Source organism: Artemia sp. Qi Xiang Cuo, chromosome 11, assembly GCF_049724085.1.
Source record: "Artemia sp. Qi Xiang Cuo chromosome 11, ASM4972408v1, whole genome shotgun sequence".
In the NCBI taxonomy this organism is placed as follows: domain Eukaryota; kingdom Metazoa; phylum Arthropoda; class Branchiopoda; order Anostraca; family Artemiidae; genus Artemia; species Artemia sp. Qi Xiang Cuo.
Window position 1 is genome coordinate 23,613,375 of NC_142804.1, and position 12,604 is coordinate 23,625,978.

At 36.3% G+C, this 12,604-nt stretch overlaps 1 protein-coding gene across 1 annotated transcript in view; it reads right to left on the reverse strand.

Annotated features, from left to right (window-relative positions):
* The window catches only part of LOC148946780 (uncharacterized), a 308,282-nt gene that overhangs the window by 28,224 nt on the left and 267,454 nt on the right, over positions 1-12,604 (reverse strand). Inside the window, exon 22 of the mRNA XM_089096599.1 lies at positions 391-580. Within this exon, the coding sequence (XP_088952725.1) occupies positions 391-580 (190 nt within the window). The remainder of the gene's footprint in view (positions 1-390; positions 581-12,604) is intronic.

A 12,604-nucleotide genomic window follows, 5' to 3' on the forward strand; every position in this document is an offset into this window, starting at 1 on the left:
GGATATCCTTGTCGTGAAATGTATAAAGGGGATATGGAGGATTTAAAAAAAGTGTCGGTACTTGGGATGGATGGGGGCACTGGCCCGTTAAACTACAAACATCCATACTACTGATCACAACAAACTTATTTGAGGCAGCTGTTAAAGGTAAAAATGAAAATGTCTAATAAGACTGAATTCAGGGGGGGTACTGGGTTTGATACTGCCCCTGAAATTTTTGTTTGAAAAACGCATGTAAACAAATTTTGATGGGTTTTATACATGTTTTCACCCCTCCCCCACCCTTCCTGACCCCTCCCTCTCCAGAACAAATATCCTGAATATACGCTTGCTGCCTAAAGATCACAACAAACTTATTTGAGAAAGCTTTTTATACTGAGATACACATACCTTCCTTTTCCAAGTCGTATCCAAGACCAAAAAATACCTTCTTGTATTCGCTGTAATACGACTTTAACTCAGTGAGTAGTGATTTTTCTCTGAAGTCAGCATGTGTACTCCCCAACAAGAAATTAGACAGATCGTATCCAGGTCTTTGATTTCTTGGTACTTGCCAATCAAGAATATTCATGCCTAGTACCTGTAAAAATCTTATATTCATAACATAGGCTTCGAATACTTATTAAATTGACCAAAAACTTATTTTATTTCTTGTTATTAACCTGTCTTTACGGATTTATCTAACAATAAAAAAGAAAAAAAAAGAAAACTGGATAATAATATTTTCTTCTGTAAACTTGGAATGCTTGTATTTAAAAAGAAAGTTGAATATTTTTCGAAAGTTCTTTAAAATTAAACCTTCAATACTTCGATATGAAACTTTCTTACATTTATGATCTAGGCTTCTATACTTATTAAATTGACCAGAACTTCTTTTATTTCTTACTATTCATCTGTCTTTACGGATTTACCCAACACAAAAAAAAGAAAGAAAAAGGGATTACAACATTTTCTTCTGTAAACTTTGAATGCTTGTATTTAAAAAGAAAGTTGAATAGTTTTTGAAAGTTTTTGAAAATGAAATGTTCTATATTTCGATTTGAAAATATCTTATATTTATAACCCAGGCTTATAATACTTATTAAAGTAACCAGAAACTTATTTTATTTCATCCTGTTCACCTATCTTAATGGATCTATAAAACACAAAAACCAAAAAAAAAAAAAAAAAATAGATAAAAAAAAATTTTTCATTAAATTAGGAGCGTTTGTGTTGAAAAGGAAGTTGAATTAATTGGGAAAGTTTTTGAAAAAAAGACCTTCTATATTTTGACACGAAAGTATCTTATATTTATAACCCAGGCTTATAATACTTAATAGATTTACCAAAAAATTATTTTATTTCTTGCTTTTAACCTATCTTAATAGATTCATCAAACACTTAAAGTAAAAAAAAAAACACTAAATAACTATTTTTTTGTGTAAACCTGGAGCGTTTGTATTAAAAAGGAAGTTGAATTAGTTTATACAGTTTTTGAAAATAAAACGTTTTGAGTTTCGATACGAAACTATCTTATATTTATAACCCAGGCTTACAATACCTATTAAATTGACCAAAAACTTATTTTATTTCTTGCTGTTCACCAATCCTATTGGATTCATCAAACACCAAAAGCAAAAAAAACTAGATAACAAAACTTTTTCTGTAAACTTGGAGCGTCTAATTAAAAGGAAGTTGAATTAATTTGGAAAGTTTTTGAAAATAAAACCTGCTATATCTTGATATGAATATATCTTATATTGACAATTCAGGTTTATAAAAGTTATTAAAAAGACTAAAAACTTAAATTTAATTCTTGCTGTTCACCTATATTAATGAAAAACAAAAAATCGCGAAGAAAGGAAACGAGGACAATTAACAGCCAGTGAAAAAAATAGAAAAATTATGCAAATATTTTGGTCAAGACCTCCGCTTGACCGTCCTCAGTGCAGAATAAAACTGATAAAAATGTAAAAACCAAACCTTAAAATAAAAACACCAAACTAAAATTTGACGACCCTTTCCTAGTAACGGTGAAAGGGTAACTGAATAAAAAACACAAGTCTAAATGGCATTTCAGAATTTCATTTTGCGTAAAGCACTTTTAAAGGCTGATCGCGATCCAGTTTGATTGTTATCGGAGACTCTATTCGATTGCACAATATAACTTTGTGAATGTATGTAAAAACGATCAGAATTAATAATTTTGTCATAATTGGGACTTAGAAAAATTTCTCCAGTGTCTCTATTGAGAGCTACCTTTTGGTGAATGTGCTTTTTTATTTCAACTGCCTCCCTGAAAACTTGCGTGAGACCTTTAACGGGGGCAACGATAGAGGCCTCGTCAAACAAAATGAAATTGTGTGGATTCTCGTACACATGTTGCGCCAAGGCGGAATCAAAAACCTCAGGCCTTTGGCGTAACCTCATTGCCTTGTCGATTGAGGACTTGTGCTCAGATAACCTCTCCTCCAATTGCTGTTGGGTTCTGCCAACATAAAAACAGCCACAAGAACAAGGAATTCTATAAACACCACTCCCCAGAATGGGGCTGGTTTTATCTTTGCCATTGTTAAAAAAGTTCTGTGTAATATTTGAATTTTTAAAGGCGACGCTAAGTTTATGTTTTTTAAGGATTCTTTTCAATTTGTCACTCAATTTTGGAATGTAGGGTAGAACAGTGAAAAGTTTCTTATCATCCACCAATGGGACGGTATCTGTTGGGGCTTGTGGACCTGATGCACTCCCCTTTGCCTTTTTTGGCCTTCTGTCTATAATAGTCTCAAGTAATTTTATAGGGTAGCCATTGCAAAATAAAATGTCCTTAATATAGTTCAATTCTGAGTCTATGTGAGGCTCTGAGCATATTCTTATTACTCGGTCAACCAAAGAAATAACAACTCCTCTTTTTATACAGGGAGAGTGGTTGGAGGAAAAATGCAAATACCTATCGTTATGCGTAGGCTTTCTATAAATAGAAAATTCAAGGCAAGGAGACATATTGAAAATTAAAACATCTAGGAAAGGAAGTTTGTGGTTATGTTCTAGTTCTAAAGTGAACTGAAGGTTAGAGTCCAAAGTGTTTAGATGAGTTAAGAAGGAGTTAAGTGACTCTCCTCCATGCTCCCACAGAGAAATAACATCATCGACAAACCTACCCCAGAAACGGTGTTTCATCGGAAAACTTTCCAGAGCAGAGATTTATATGAATTCCATATAAAAAGTTGACAAAAATGGTGAAAGACTTGTACCCATGGGTAAACCCCTACTTTGGGTGACAAATTGAGTGTTATATCGGAAATATGAGGAGGAACTATTGTAAAGACGGAAGAGAAGCATAATAGTTTCTGTATCCAGTGTTTTGTAGTCCATTTGATCAATATTATCTTCTAATTTCCTTTGAAGAGCTAGTTCACATTTTTTAATATCGCAAGATGTATACATAGAAATGGCATCGAAACTGGCCAAAATTGTATCTTTTTTTATTTCAATGTCTTTTAATTTTTCAACAAGGTGAACTGAGTTTCTTATGTATGAAGTTTGTGTTTGCATAAGGGGGCGAAAAAAGGGTTGACAACCATTTCCCCAATCTGGCAGTCGGAGAGCTATAAGAAGCCACAATTGGGCGTAGAGGGACTCCATCTTTGTGGATTTTTGGGAGCCCGTAAAATTTAGGAGCTGAACAACCTTTAGGGTAAAATAATTTATACATTTGTGGAGTAATAAGTCTTTCAGTTTGCAAAATTCCTAGCTCCTTTCGTACTAAACGTGTGAACTTATCGGTGGGGTCTGAATCTATGGGCTTGTAAGTATGGGTGTCGGATAAAATATCAGTAACTTTTGTATTATATGAAGTATCAGCCCTGGTGATAATGATGTGTGGGTCTTTTTTTAATTTTTTGAGAGTTTGTGTTTCCTGATTTTTTAACCTTGGGGAATATGGAATGAAATCAAGAATATTCTTAACCACCTCTACTCGAAGTAAATCTGGATTTTCCACAGAACCACGTGAACCAAATATACCCGCCTCCACATTGGAGACTATCTCTGCGAAATTCACTTGTGTTTGAGGTAGGAAAATTTTAGGTCCCTTGGACAAAACATGGGTTTCTTCCGGAGTAAGAGCTTTAGAAGATAGGTTCTCAATGGCCGGACCAGGACAAAATCTCGGAAGAAAACATCTGGAATTCTGAAATTTTTTGTACTCTAATTTTTCAAACTTTTCTGATAAACGAGCCTTAGCCATAAAAAAGTCGTGGCGGAAAGTATTCTGAGCTATTCTAGATATCTGCTGAAAATCCGTCGGTGAAAGGTTTTGCTCTAGAAAATGTCGAGTTTTTGAAATTGTGTTACTTAGGAAAAAACTTCGTTTTTTGTTTTGTTTTAAAATGTGAACCAAAGGCTGAAAACCAACCCAATACCTAAAATGCCTTTCGGATTGTGGACCTAGGTTTAGGCGGCAACGAAGAGAATTCGGAATAATTATCTTTACTCTACAACGCTGTAAAAATTCTTGTTGATTAATAAGGTTGGCGTGTTTTTTAGACAAATCAAAATAATTAAGAACAGACTTGGTCAAAAGCTCCCCGTAAGCTAGTCGTAAATAATTTCTGAGACCACACTGGCTAATCATGATAAACAAAAAATCGCGAAGAAAGGAAACGAGGACAATTAACAGCCAGTGAAAAAAATTTGAAAAATTATGCAAATATTTCGGTCAAGACCTCCGCTTGACCGTCCTCAGTGCATAATAAAACTGATAAAAATGTAAAAACCAAACCTTAAAATAAAAACACCAAACTAAAATTGGACGACCCTTTCCTAGTAACGGTGAAAGGGTAACTGAATAAAACACACAAGTCTAAATGGTATTTCAGAATTTCATTTTGCGTAAAGCACTTTTAAAGGCTGATCGCTTTCCAGTTTGATTGTTATCGGAGACTCTATTCGATTGCACAATATAACTTTGTTAATGTATGTAAAAACGATCAGAATTAATAATTTTGTCATAAATGGGACTTAGAAAAATTTCTCCAGTGTCTCTATTGAGAGCTACCTTTTGGTGAATGTGCTTTTTTATTTCAACTGCCTCCCTGAAAACTTGCGTGAGACCTTTAACGGGGGCAACGATAGAGGCCTCGTCAAACGAAAGGAAATGGTGTGGATTCTCGTACACATGTTGCGCCAAGGCGGAATCAAAAACCTCAGGCCTTTGGCGTAACGTCATTGCCTTGTCGATTGAAGGACTTGTGCTCAGATAACCTCTCCCCCAATTTATGTTGGGTTCTACCAACATAAAAACAGCCACAAGAACAAGGAATTCTATAAACACCACTACCCAGAATGGGGCTGGTTTTATCTTTGCCGTTGTTAAAAAAGTTCTGTGTAATATTTGAATTTTTAAAGGCGACGCTAAGTTTATGTTTTTTAAGGATTCTTTTCAAGTTGTCACTCAATTTTGGAATGTAGGGTAGAACAGTGAAAAGTTTCTTATCCTACACCAATGTGATAGTATCTGCTGGAGCTTGTGGACCCGATGCACTCCCCCCTACCTTTATTCGTCTTCTGTCTATAATGGGCTCAAGCAATTTTATTGGGTAGCCATTGCAAAATAAAATGTCCTTAATATAGTTCAACTCTGAGTGTATGTGAGGCTCTGAGCATATTCTTATTACTCTGTCAACCAAAGAAATAACAACTCCTCTTTTTATGCAGGGAGAGTGGTTGGAGGAAAAATGCAAATACCTATCGTTATGCGTAGGCTTTCTATAAATAGAAAATTCAAGGCCAGGAGACTTATTGAAAATTAAAACATCTAGGAAAGGAAGTTTGTGGTTATGTTCTAGTTCTATAGTGAACTGAAGGTTAGAGTCCAAAGTGTTTAGATGAGTTAAGAAGGAGTTAAGTGACTCTCCTCCATGCTCCCACAGAGAAATAACATCATCGACAAACCTACCCCAGAAACGGTGTTTCATCGGAAAACTTTCCAGAGCAGAGATTTCTATGAATTCCATATAAAAAGTTGCCAAAAATGGTGAAAGACTTGTACCCATGGGTAAACCCCTAATTTGGGTGAAAAATTGATTATTATATCGGAAATATTATATCGGAAATATGAAATATATATATATTATTATATATCGGAAATATTCCATATATATATGGAACCTCAAACACAAGTGAATTTCGCAGAGATAGTCTCCAATGTGGAGGCAGGTATATTTGGTTCACGTGGTGCTGTGGAAAATCCAGATTTACTTCGAGGAGAGGTGGTTAAGAATATTCTTGATTTCATTCCATATTCCCCAAGGTTAAAAAATCAGGAAACACAAATTCTCAAAAAATTAAAAAAGACCCACACATCATTATCACCAGGGCTGATAAAGGAAATAAAATTGTTATCCTTGATAAAACTTCATATAATAAAAAAGTTACTGATATTTTATCTGCCACCCATACTTACAAGCCCATAGATTCAGACCCCACCGATAAGTTCACACGTTTAGTACGAAAGGAGCTAGGAATTTTGCAAACTGAAAGACTTATTACTCCACAAATGTATAAATTATTTTACCCTAAAGGTTGTTCAGCTCCTAAATTCTACGGGCTCCCAAAAATCCACAAAGATGGAGTCCCTCTACGCCCAATTGTGGCTTCTTATAGCTCTCCGACTGCCAGATTGGGGAAATTGTTGTCAACCCTTTTTCGCCCCCTTATGAAAACACAAACTTCATACATAAGAAACTCAGTTCACCTTGTTGAAAAATTAAAAGACACTGAAATAAAAAAAGATACAATTTTGACCAGTTTCTCTGCCATTTCTATGTATACGTCTTGTGACATTAAAAAATGTGAACTAGCTCTTCAAAGGAAATTAGAAGATAATATTGATCAAATAGACTACAAAACACTGGATATAGAAACTATTATGCGTCCCGTCCGTCTTTGCAATAGTTCCTCCTCATATTTCCGATATAATAATCAATTTTTCACCCAAATTAGGGGTTTACCCATGGGTACAAGTCTTTCACCATTTTTGGCAACTTTTTATATGGAATTCATAGAAATCTCTGCTCTGGAAAGTTTTCCGATGAAACACCGTTTCTGGGGTAGGTTTGTCGATGATGTTATTTCTCTGTGGGAGCATGGAGGAGAGTCACTTGACTCCTTCTTAACTCATCTAAACACTTTGGACTCTAACCTTCAGTTCACTATAGAACTAGAACATAACCACAAACTTCCTTTCCTAGATGTTTTAATTTTCAATAAGTCTCCTGGCCTTGAATTTTCTATTGATAGAAAGCCTACGCATAACGATAGGTATTTGCATTTTTCCTCCAACCACTCTCCCTGCATAAAAAGAGGAGTTGTTATTTCTTTGGTTGACCGAGTAATAAGAATATACTCAGAGCCTCACAGAGACTCATAGATGAATTATATTAAGGACATTTTATTTTGCAATGGCTACTCAATAGAATTGATTTAGCCCATTATAGACAAAAGACGGATAAAGGTAGGGGGGAGTGCATCACGTCCACCAGCTCCAGCAGATACTGTCCCATTGGTGGATGATAATAAAATTTTCACTGTTCTACCCTACATTCCAAAATTGAGTGACACATTGAAAAGAATCCTTAAAAAACATAAACTTAGCGTCGCCTTTAAAAATTCAAATATTACACAGAACTTTTTTAACAACGGCAAAGATAAAACCAGCCCCATTCTGGGCAGTGGTGTTTATAGAATTCCTTGTTCTTGTGGCTGTTTTTATGTTGGTAGAACCCAACATCAATTGGGGGAGAGGTTATCTGAGCACAAGTCCTCAATCGACAAGGCAATGACGTTACGCCAAAGGCCTGAGGTTTTTGATTCCGCCTTGGCGCAACATGTGTACGAGAATCCACACCATTTCATTTTGTTTGACGAGGCCTCTATCGTTGCCCCCGTTAAGGGTCTCACGCAAGTTTTCAGGGAGGCAGTTGAAATAAAAAAGCACATTCACCAAAAGGTAGCTCTCAATAGAGACACTGGAGAAATTTTTCTAAGTCCCATGTATGACAAAATTATTAATTCTGATCGTTTTTACATACATTCACAAAGTTATATTGTGCAATCGAATAGAGTCTCCGATAACATTCAAACTGGAAAGCGATCAGCCTTTAAAAGTGCTTTACGCAAAATGAAATTCTGAAATACCATTTAGACTTGTGTTTTTTATTCAGTTACCCTTTCACCGTTACTAGGAATGGGTCGTCCAATTTTAGTTTGGTGTTTTTATTTTAAGGTTTGGTTTTTACATTTTTATCAGTTTTATTCTGCACTGAGGACGGTCAAGCGGAGGTCTTGACCGAAATATTTGCATAATTTTTCAAATTTTTTTCACTGGCTGTTAATTGTCCTCGTTTCCTTTCTTCGCGATTTTTTGTTTATCATGATTAGCCAGTGTGGTCTCAGAAATTATTTATATTAATGAATTCATCAAACACTTAAAGCAAAAAAAAAAAAAAACAAACTAGATAACAATAACCACTAAATAAATGAAACCCAAAACAAACAGAAATTAAAATAAGTCAAACTCAAAACGAGCAGAAATTAATCTGAGTAGGGTTCTAAACCCTATGCTTTCTAAAATCCAGAATATAGTTTGTACTTTACTGAAAAAACTTCAAATGAATTTACTGAAAAAAATGTGCATTGTCCGTTTAATATACATATGCTGATATTTATTCCTTAAAATCTTAAATAATTTTTGTTTTCTTAAAGTTATAAGTGAAAACATCTAAAAGATTTTTTCAGCAAAGTAAAAATTATATTCTGGCTTTTAGAAAGCATAGGGTTTAGAACCCTAATTAGATTAATTTCTGCTCGTTTTGAGTTTGACTTATTTTAATTTCTCTTTGTTTTGGGTTTCATTTATTTATTAATACTGATTTGTGGGAGTTGTATGCATGGTGATTTATCTAATTCTATTTTTGTTCATTTTCGGTTTAATGGAGTTCTTTACTTTTTTATGGTAAACTTATTCTGTGCAAAAAGTTTTTTTTTGATTGATTTATGTTCGTTTTATATTGAAATAGTCTTTTTCAGGGAGAAAGACTGAGTCTCTTCTGAAGTTAAACAGCCATCCTTTAAAAAAAGCCTTTAATACCCCCTGGGAATAACTTACAACCCTTGCCCCTAATCTCTGGGGATTTTTTCAACCCCAAAAGCCTTGTTATATGATATTTAGACTATTTTGAATAGAATGGGTATCTAAAAATTTCTATTAGACACATTTCGGGACAATATGACGTATGTGTAGAGGAGAGAGGGTAATCCAATGAGCCCCCTTTGAAGTTTATATGACCACACTTTCTATAAAAATCCTATATGTCCCCAGGAAACAACTTACAGCCCTTGCCTTGATGGATGCGGGGATTTGTTATCTTCAATGAAATAATTTCCAGACCTTTCTGATAGGCTTAACAAAATGGCTAATCGAAATTTGGGTTGGAAGTGTTTGGGGAAATGATAGGCGTGGAGGGAGACATTTGCCCTCTGATCACTTTCGACTGATAAAAAAAGGCACTAGTCCTCTCAATTTCCAATCGAATGAGCCCTTTTTGAAGTTTCTACGACGAAAATTTCTATAAAAATGTTATATGCCCCAAGGGCATAACCTACGACCCTTGTCAGAAGGGTGATGGAGGGAGGGTTTTCATCCTCAAAGACATAATTTCCAGACATTTCAACTACGTTGAACAAAATGGCCATATCAAATTTTGATCGGAAATGTTTGGGGAAATGATGGGCTTCGGGAGGGGGGGGGGCTATTCTCCCTCTTATTACTTTCGACTACTAAAAAGGGCAATAGCCCTCTCAATTTCCAATCGAAAGCTTTTTTGATGTTTTTACGACAACACTTTCTATATGACATTATATTCCCCCAGGGCATAACTTGTAACCTTAGCTCTGAGGGCTGTAGGGGGTTGTCATACTCAAAAACATAATTTCCAGACCCTTCAACTACGTTCAACAAAATTGCCATATCAAAATGTTGATCGGAAGTGTTCGGGGAAATAATGGGTATGGGGGGGGTATTCACCCTCCGATTGCTTTCGACTATTAATAAGGGCACTAACCCTCTCAATTCCCAATTAAATGAGTCCTTTTTGAAGTTTTTACGACAACGCTGGCAAATACCCAATTTCAAGAACTTTCAACTACGTTGAATAAAATGTCTATCTCAAACTTTTGATTGGATGTGTTTGGGGAAAGGATAGGCTTGAGAGGGGCGTTAGTTGCCCTCCACTCACTATTGACTATTAAATAGGCCTTTTTGAATTCTCTATGACAACGCTTTCTCTAAAACCTTATATGCCCCCAGGGCATAACTTACAACCCTTGCGCTGAGGGCTGTGTGGGGAGTGTCATCCTCAAAGACATAATTTCCGGACTTTTCAACTATGTTGAACAAAATGGCTATCTCAAAATTTTTATTGGATGTTTTTGGGGAAATGATGGGCGTGGGAGGGGTGTTGGTTTTCCTCCAATCACTTTTGACTATTAAAAAGGGCACTAGACCTTCAAGTTTCTATTATAAAGCTCTATAAAAACCTTATACACCCCCAAGGAATAATTTACACCCCTTGCCCTGAGGGATGTGGAAGGGGGGGGAGGGGTGATCATCCTCAAAGACATAATATCCAGAAATTTCAACTACGTTGAAAAAAATGGCTATCTAAAAATTTTGATTGGATGTGTTTGGGGAAATGGTGGACGTGAGAGGAAGGTTAGCTGCCCTCCAATCAGTTTCGACTAGTATATTAAAGAGAGCACTAGCCCTTTCAATTTCCAATTGAATGAGCCTTTTTTGAAGGGTCTCAAAGACCTAATTTCCAGAATTTTCATCTACGTTGAACAAAAATGGCTATCTCAAAATTTTGATTGGATGTGCTTGGGGAAATGGTGAGCTTGAGAGGAGGGCTAGTTGCCCTCCAATCACTTTCGACTATTAAAAAGGGCACTAGCCCTTTAAGTTTCCAATCGAATGAGCCCTTTTTGAAGTCTTTACGAAAACGCTTTCTATAAAAACCGTAATGACCCCAGTGCATAACTTACAACCCTTGCTCCGAGAGGTTTTTGGGTTTGTCATCTTCAAAGTCAAAACTTCCAAAACTTTTAATTACGTTGAACAAAATGAATATCTCAAAATTTTGATTGAATGGGTTTGGAGAAGTGGTGGGCGTGAGAGGGGGGTTGATTGCCCTCCAATTACTTTCAACTATTAAAAAAGGCACTAGCCCTTTCAATTTTCAATCGAATGAGCCTTTTTTGAGAATTTTACGACAACACTTTCTATAAAAACCTCATATGCGCCCAGGGCGTAACTTAAAACCCTTGTCCTGAGGGCTCTGAGGGGGCTGTCATTCTCAAAGACATAATTTTCAGAACTTTCAACTACGTTGAAAAAAAATGGCTATCTCAAAATTTTGATTGTATGTGTTTGGGAAAAGGGTGGGCGTGAGAGGGGGGTTAGTTGCCCTCCAATTACTTTCAACTATTAAAAAGGCCACTAGCCATTTCAATTTCCAATGGAATGGGCCCTTTTTGAAGTTTCTAGGACAGCGCTTTCTATAAAAAACCTTATATGCACCCAGGGCATAACTTACAACCCTTGCCCTGAGGGCAGTGGGGGGGCCATCATTAAAGACCTAATTTCCAAAACTTTCAACTACGTTGAACAAAATGGCTATCTAAAAATTTTGATTGTATGTGTTTGGGGTAAAGGTGGGCGTGAGAGGGGGGTTAGTTGCCCTCCAATCACTTTCGACTATTAAAAATGACACTAGCCCTTTGATTTTTCAATCGAATGCGCCCTTTTTCAAATTTCTAAGACAAAACTTTAAACAAAAGTCTTAGGAGCCCCCCGGGCATAAATTCTAGCCCTTGCCCTGAGGGCTCTGAGGGGGTAATCATCCTAGAAGGCCTAATTTCAAGAACTTTGAACGACGTTGAACTAAATGGCTATCTCAAAATTTTGATTGGATGTGTTTGGAAAAATAGTGGGCGTGGAAGGTGTGTTAGTTACCTTCCAATCACTTTCGACTATTATTTCGACTATTTCAACTTCCAATCGAATTAGCCCCTTTTGAAGTTTCTACGACAACGCTTTCTATGAAAACCTTATATGCCCCCAAGGAATAACTTATAACCCTTGCTCTGAGGGATGTGTGTGTGTGTGTGGGGGGGGTTGTCATCCTCAAAGAACTAATTTTCGGAACTTTCACCTACGTTGAAGAAGATGGCTATCTCAAAATTTTGATTGGATGTGTTTTTGGAAAAGGTGGGCGTGAGAGGGAGGTTAGTTGCCCTCCAATCACTTTCGACTATTGAAAAGGGCACTAGCCCGTTCATTTTCCAATCGAATGAGTCCTCTCTCCAGTGTCTACGACAACGCCTTCTATAAAAATTTTATATGCCCCAGGGCATAACTTACACCCTTGCCCTGAGGGTTTTGGCGGAGTGTCCTCCTTAAGAAATAATTTTTATCTGGAAATCAACTACGCTGAACAAAATGGCTATCTCAAAATTTTGATTGGATGTGTTTGGGGAAGTAGTGGGCGTGAAGGGGTGTTAGTTGCCT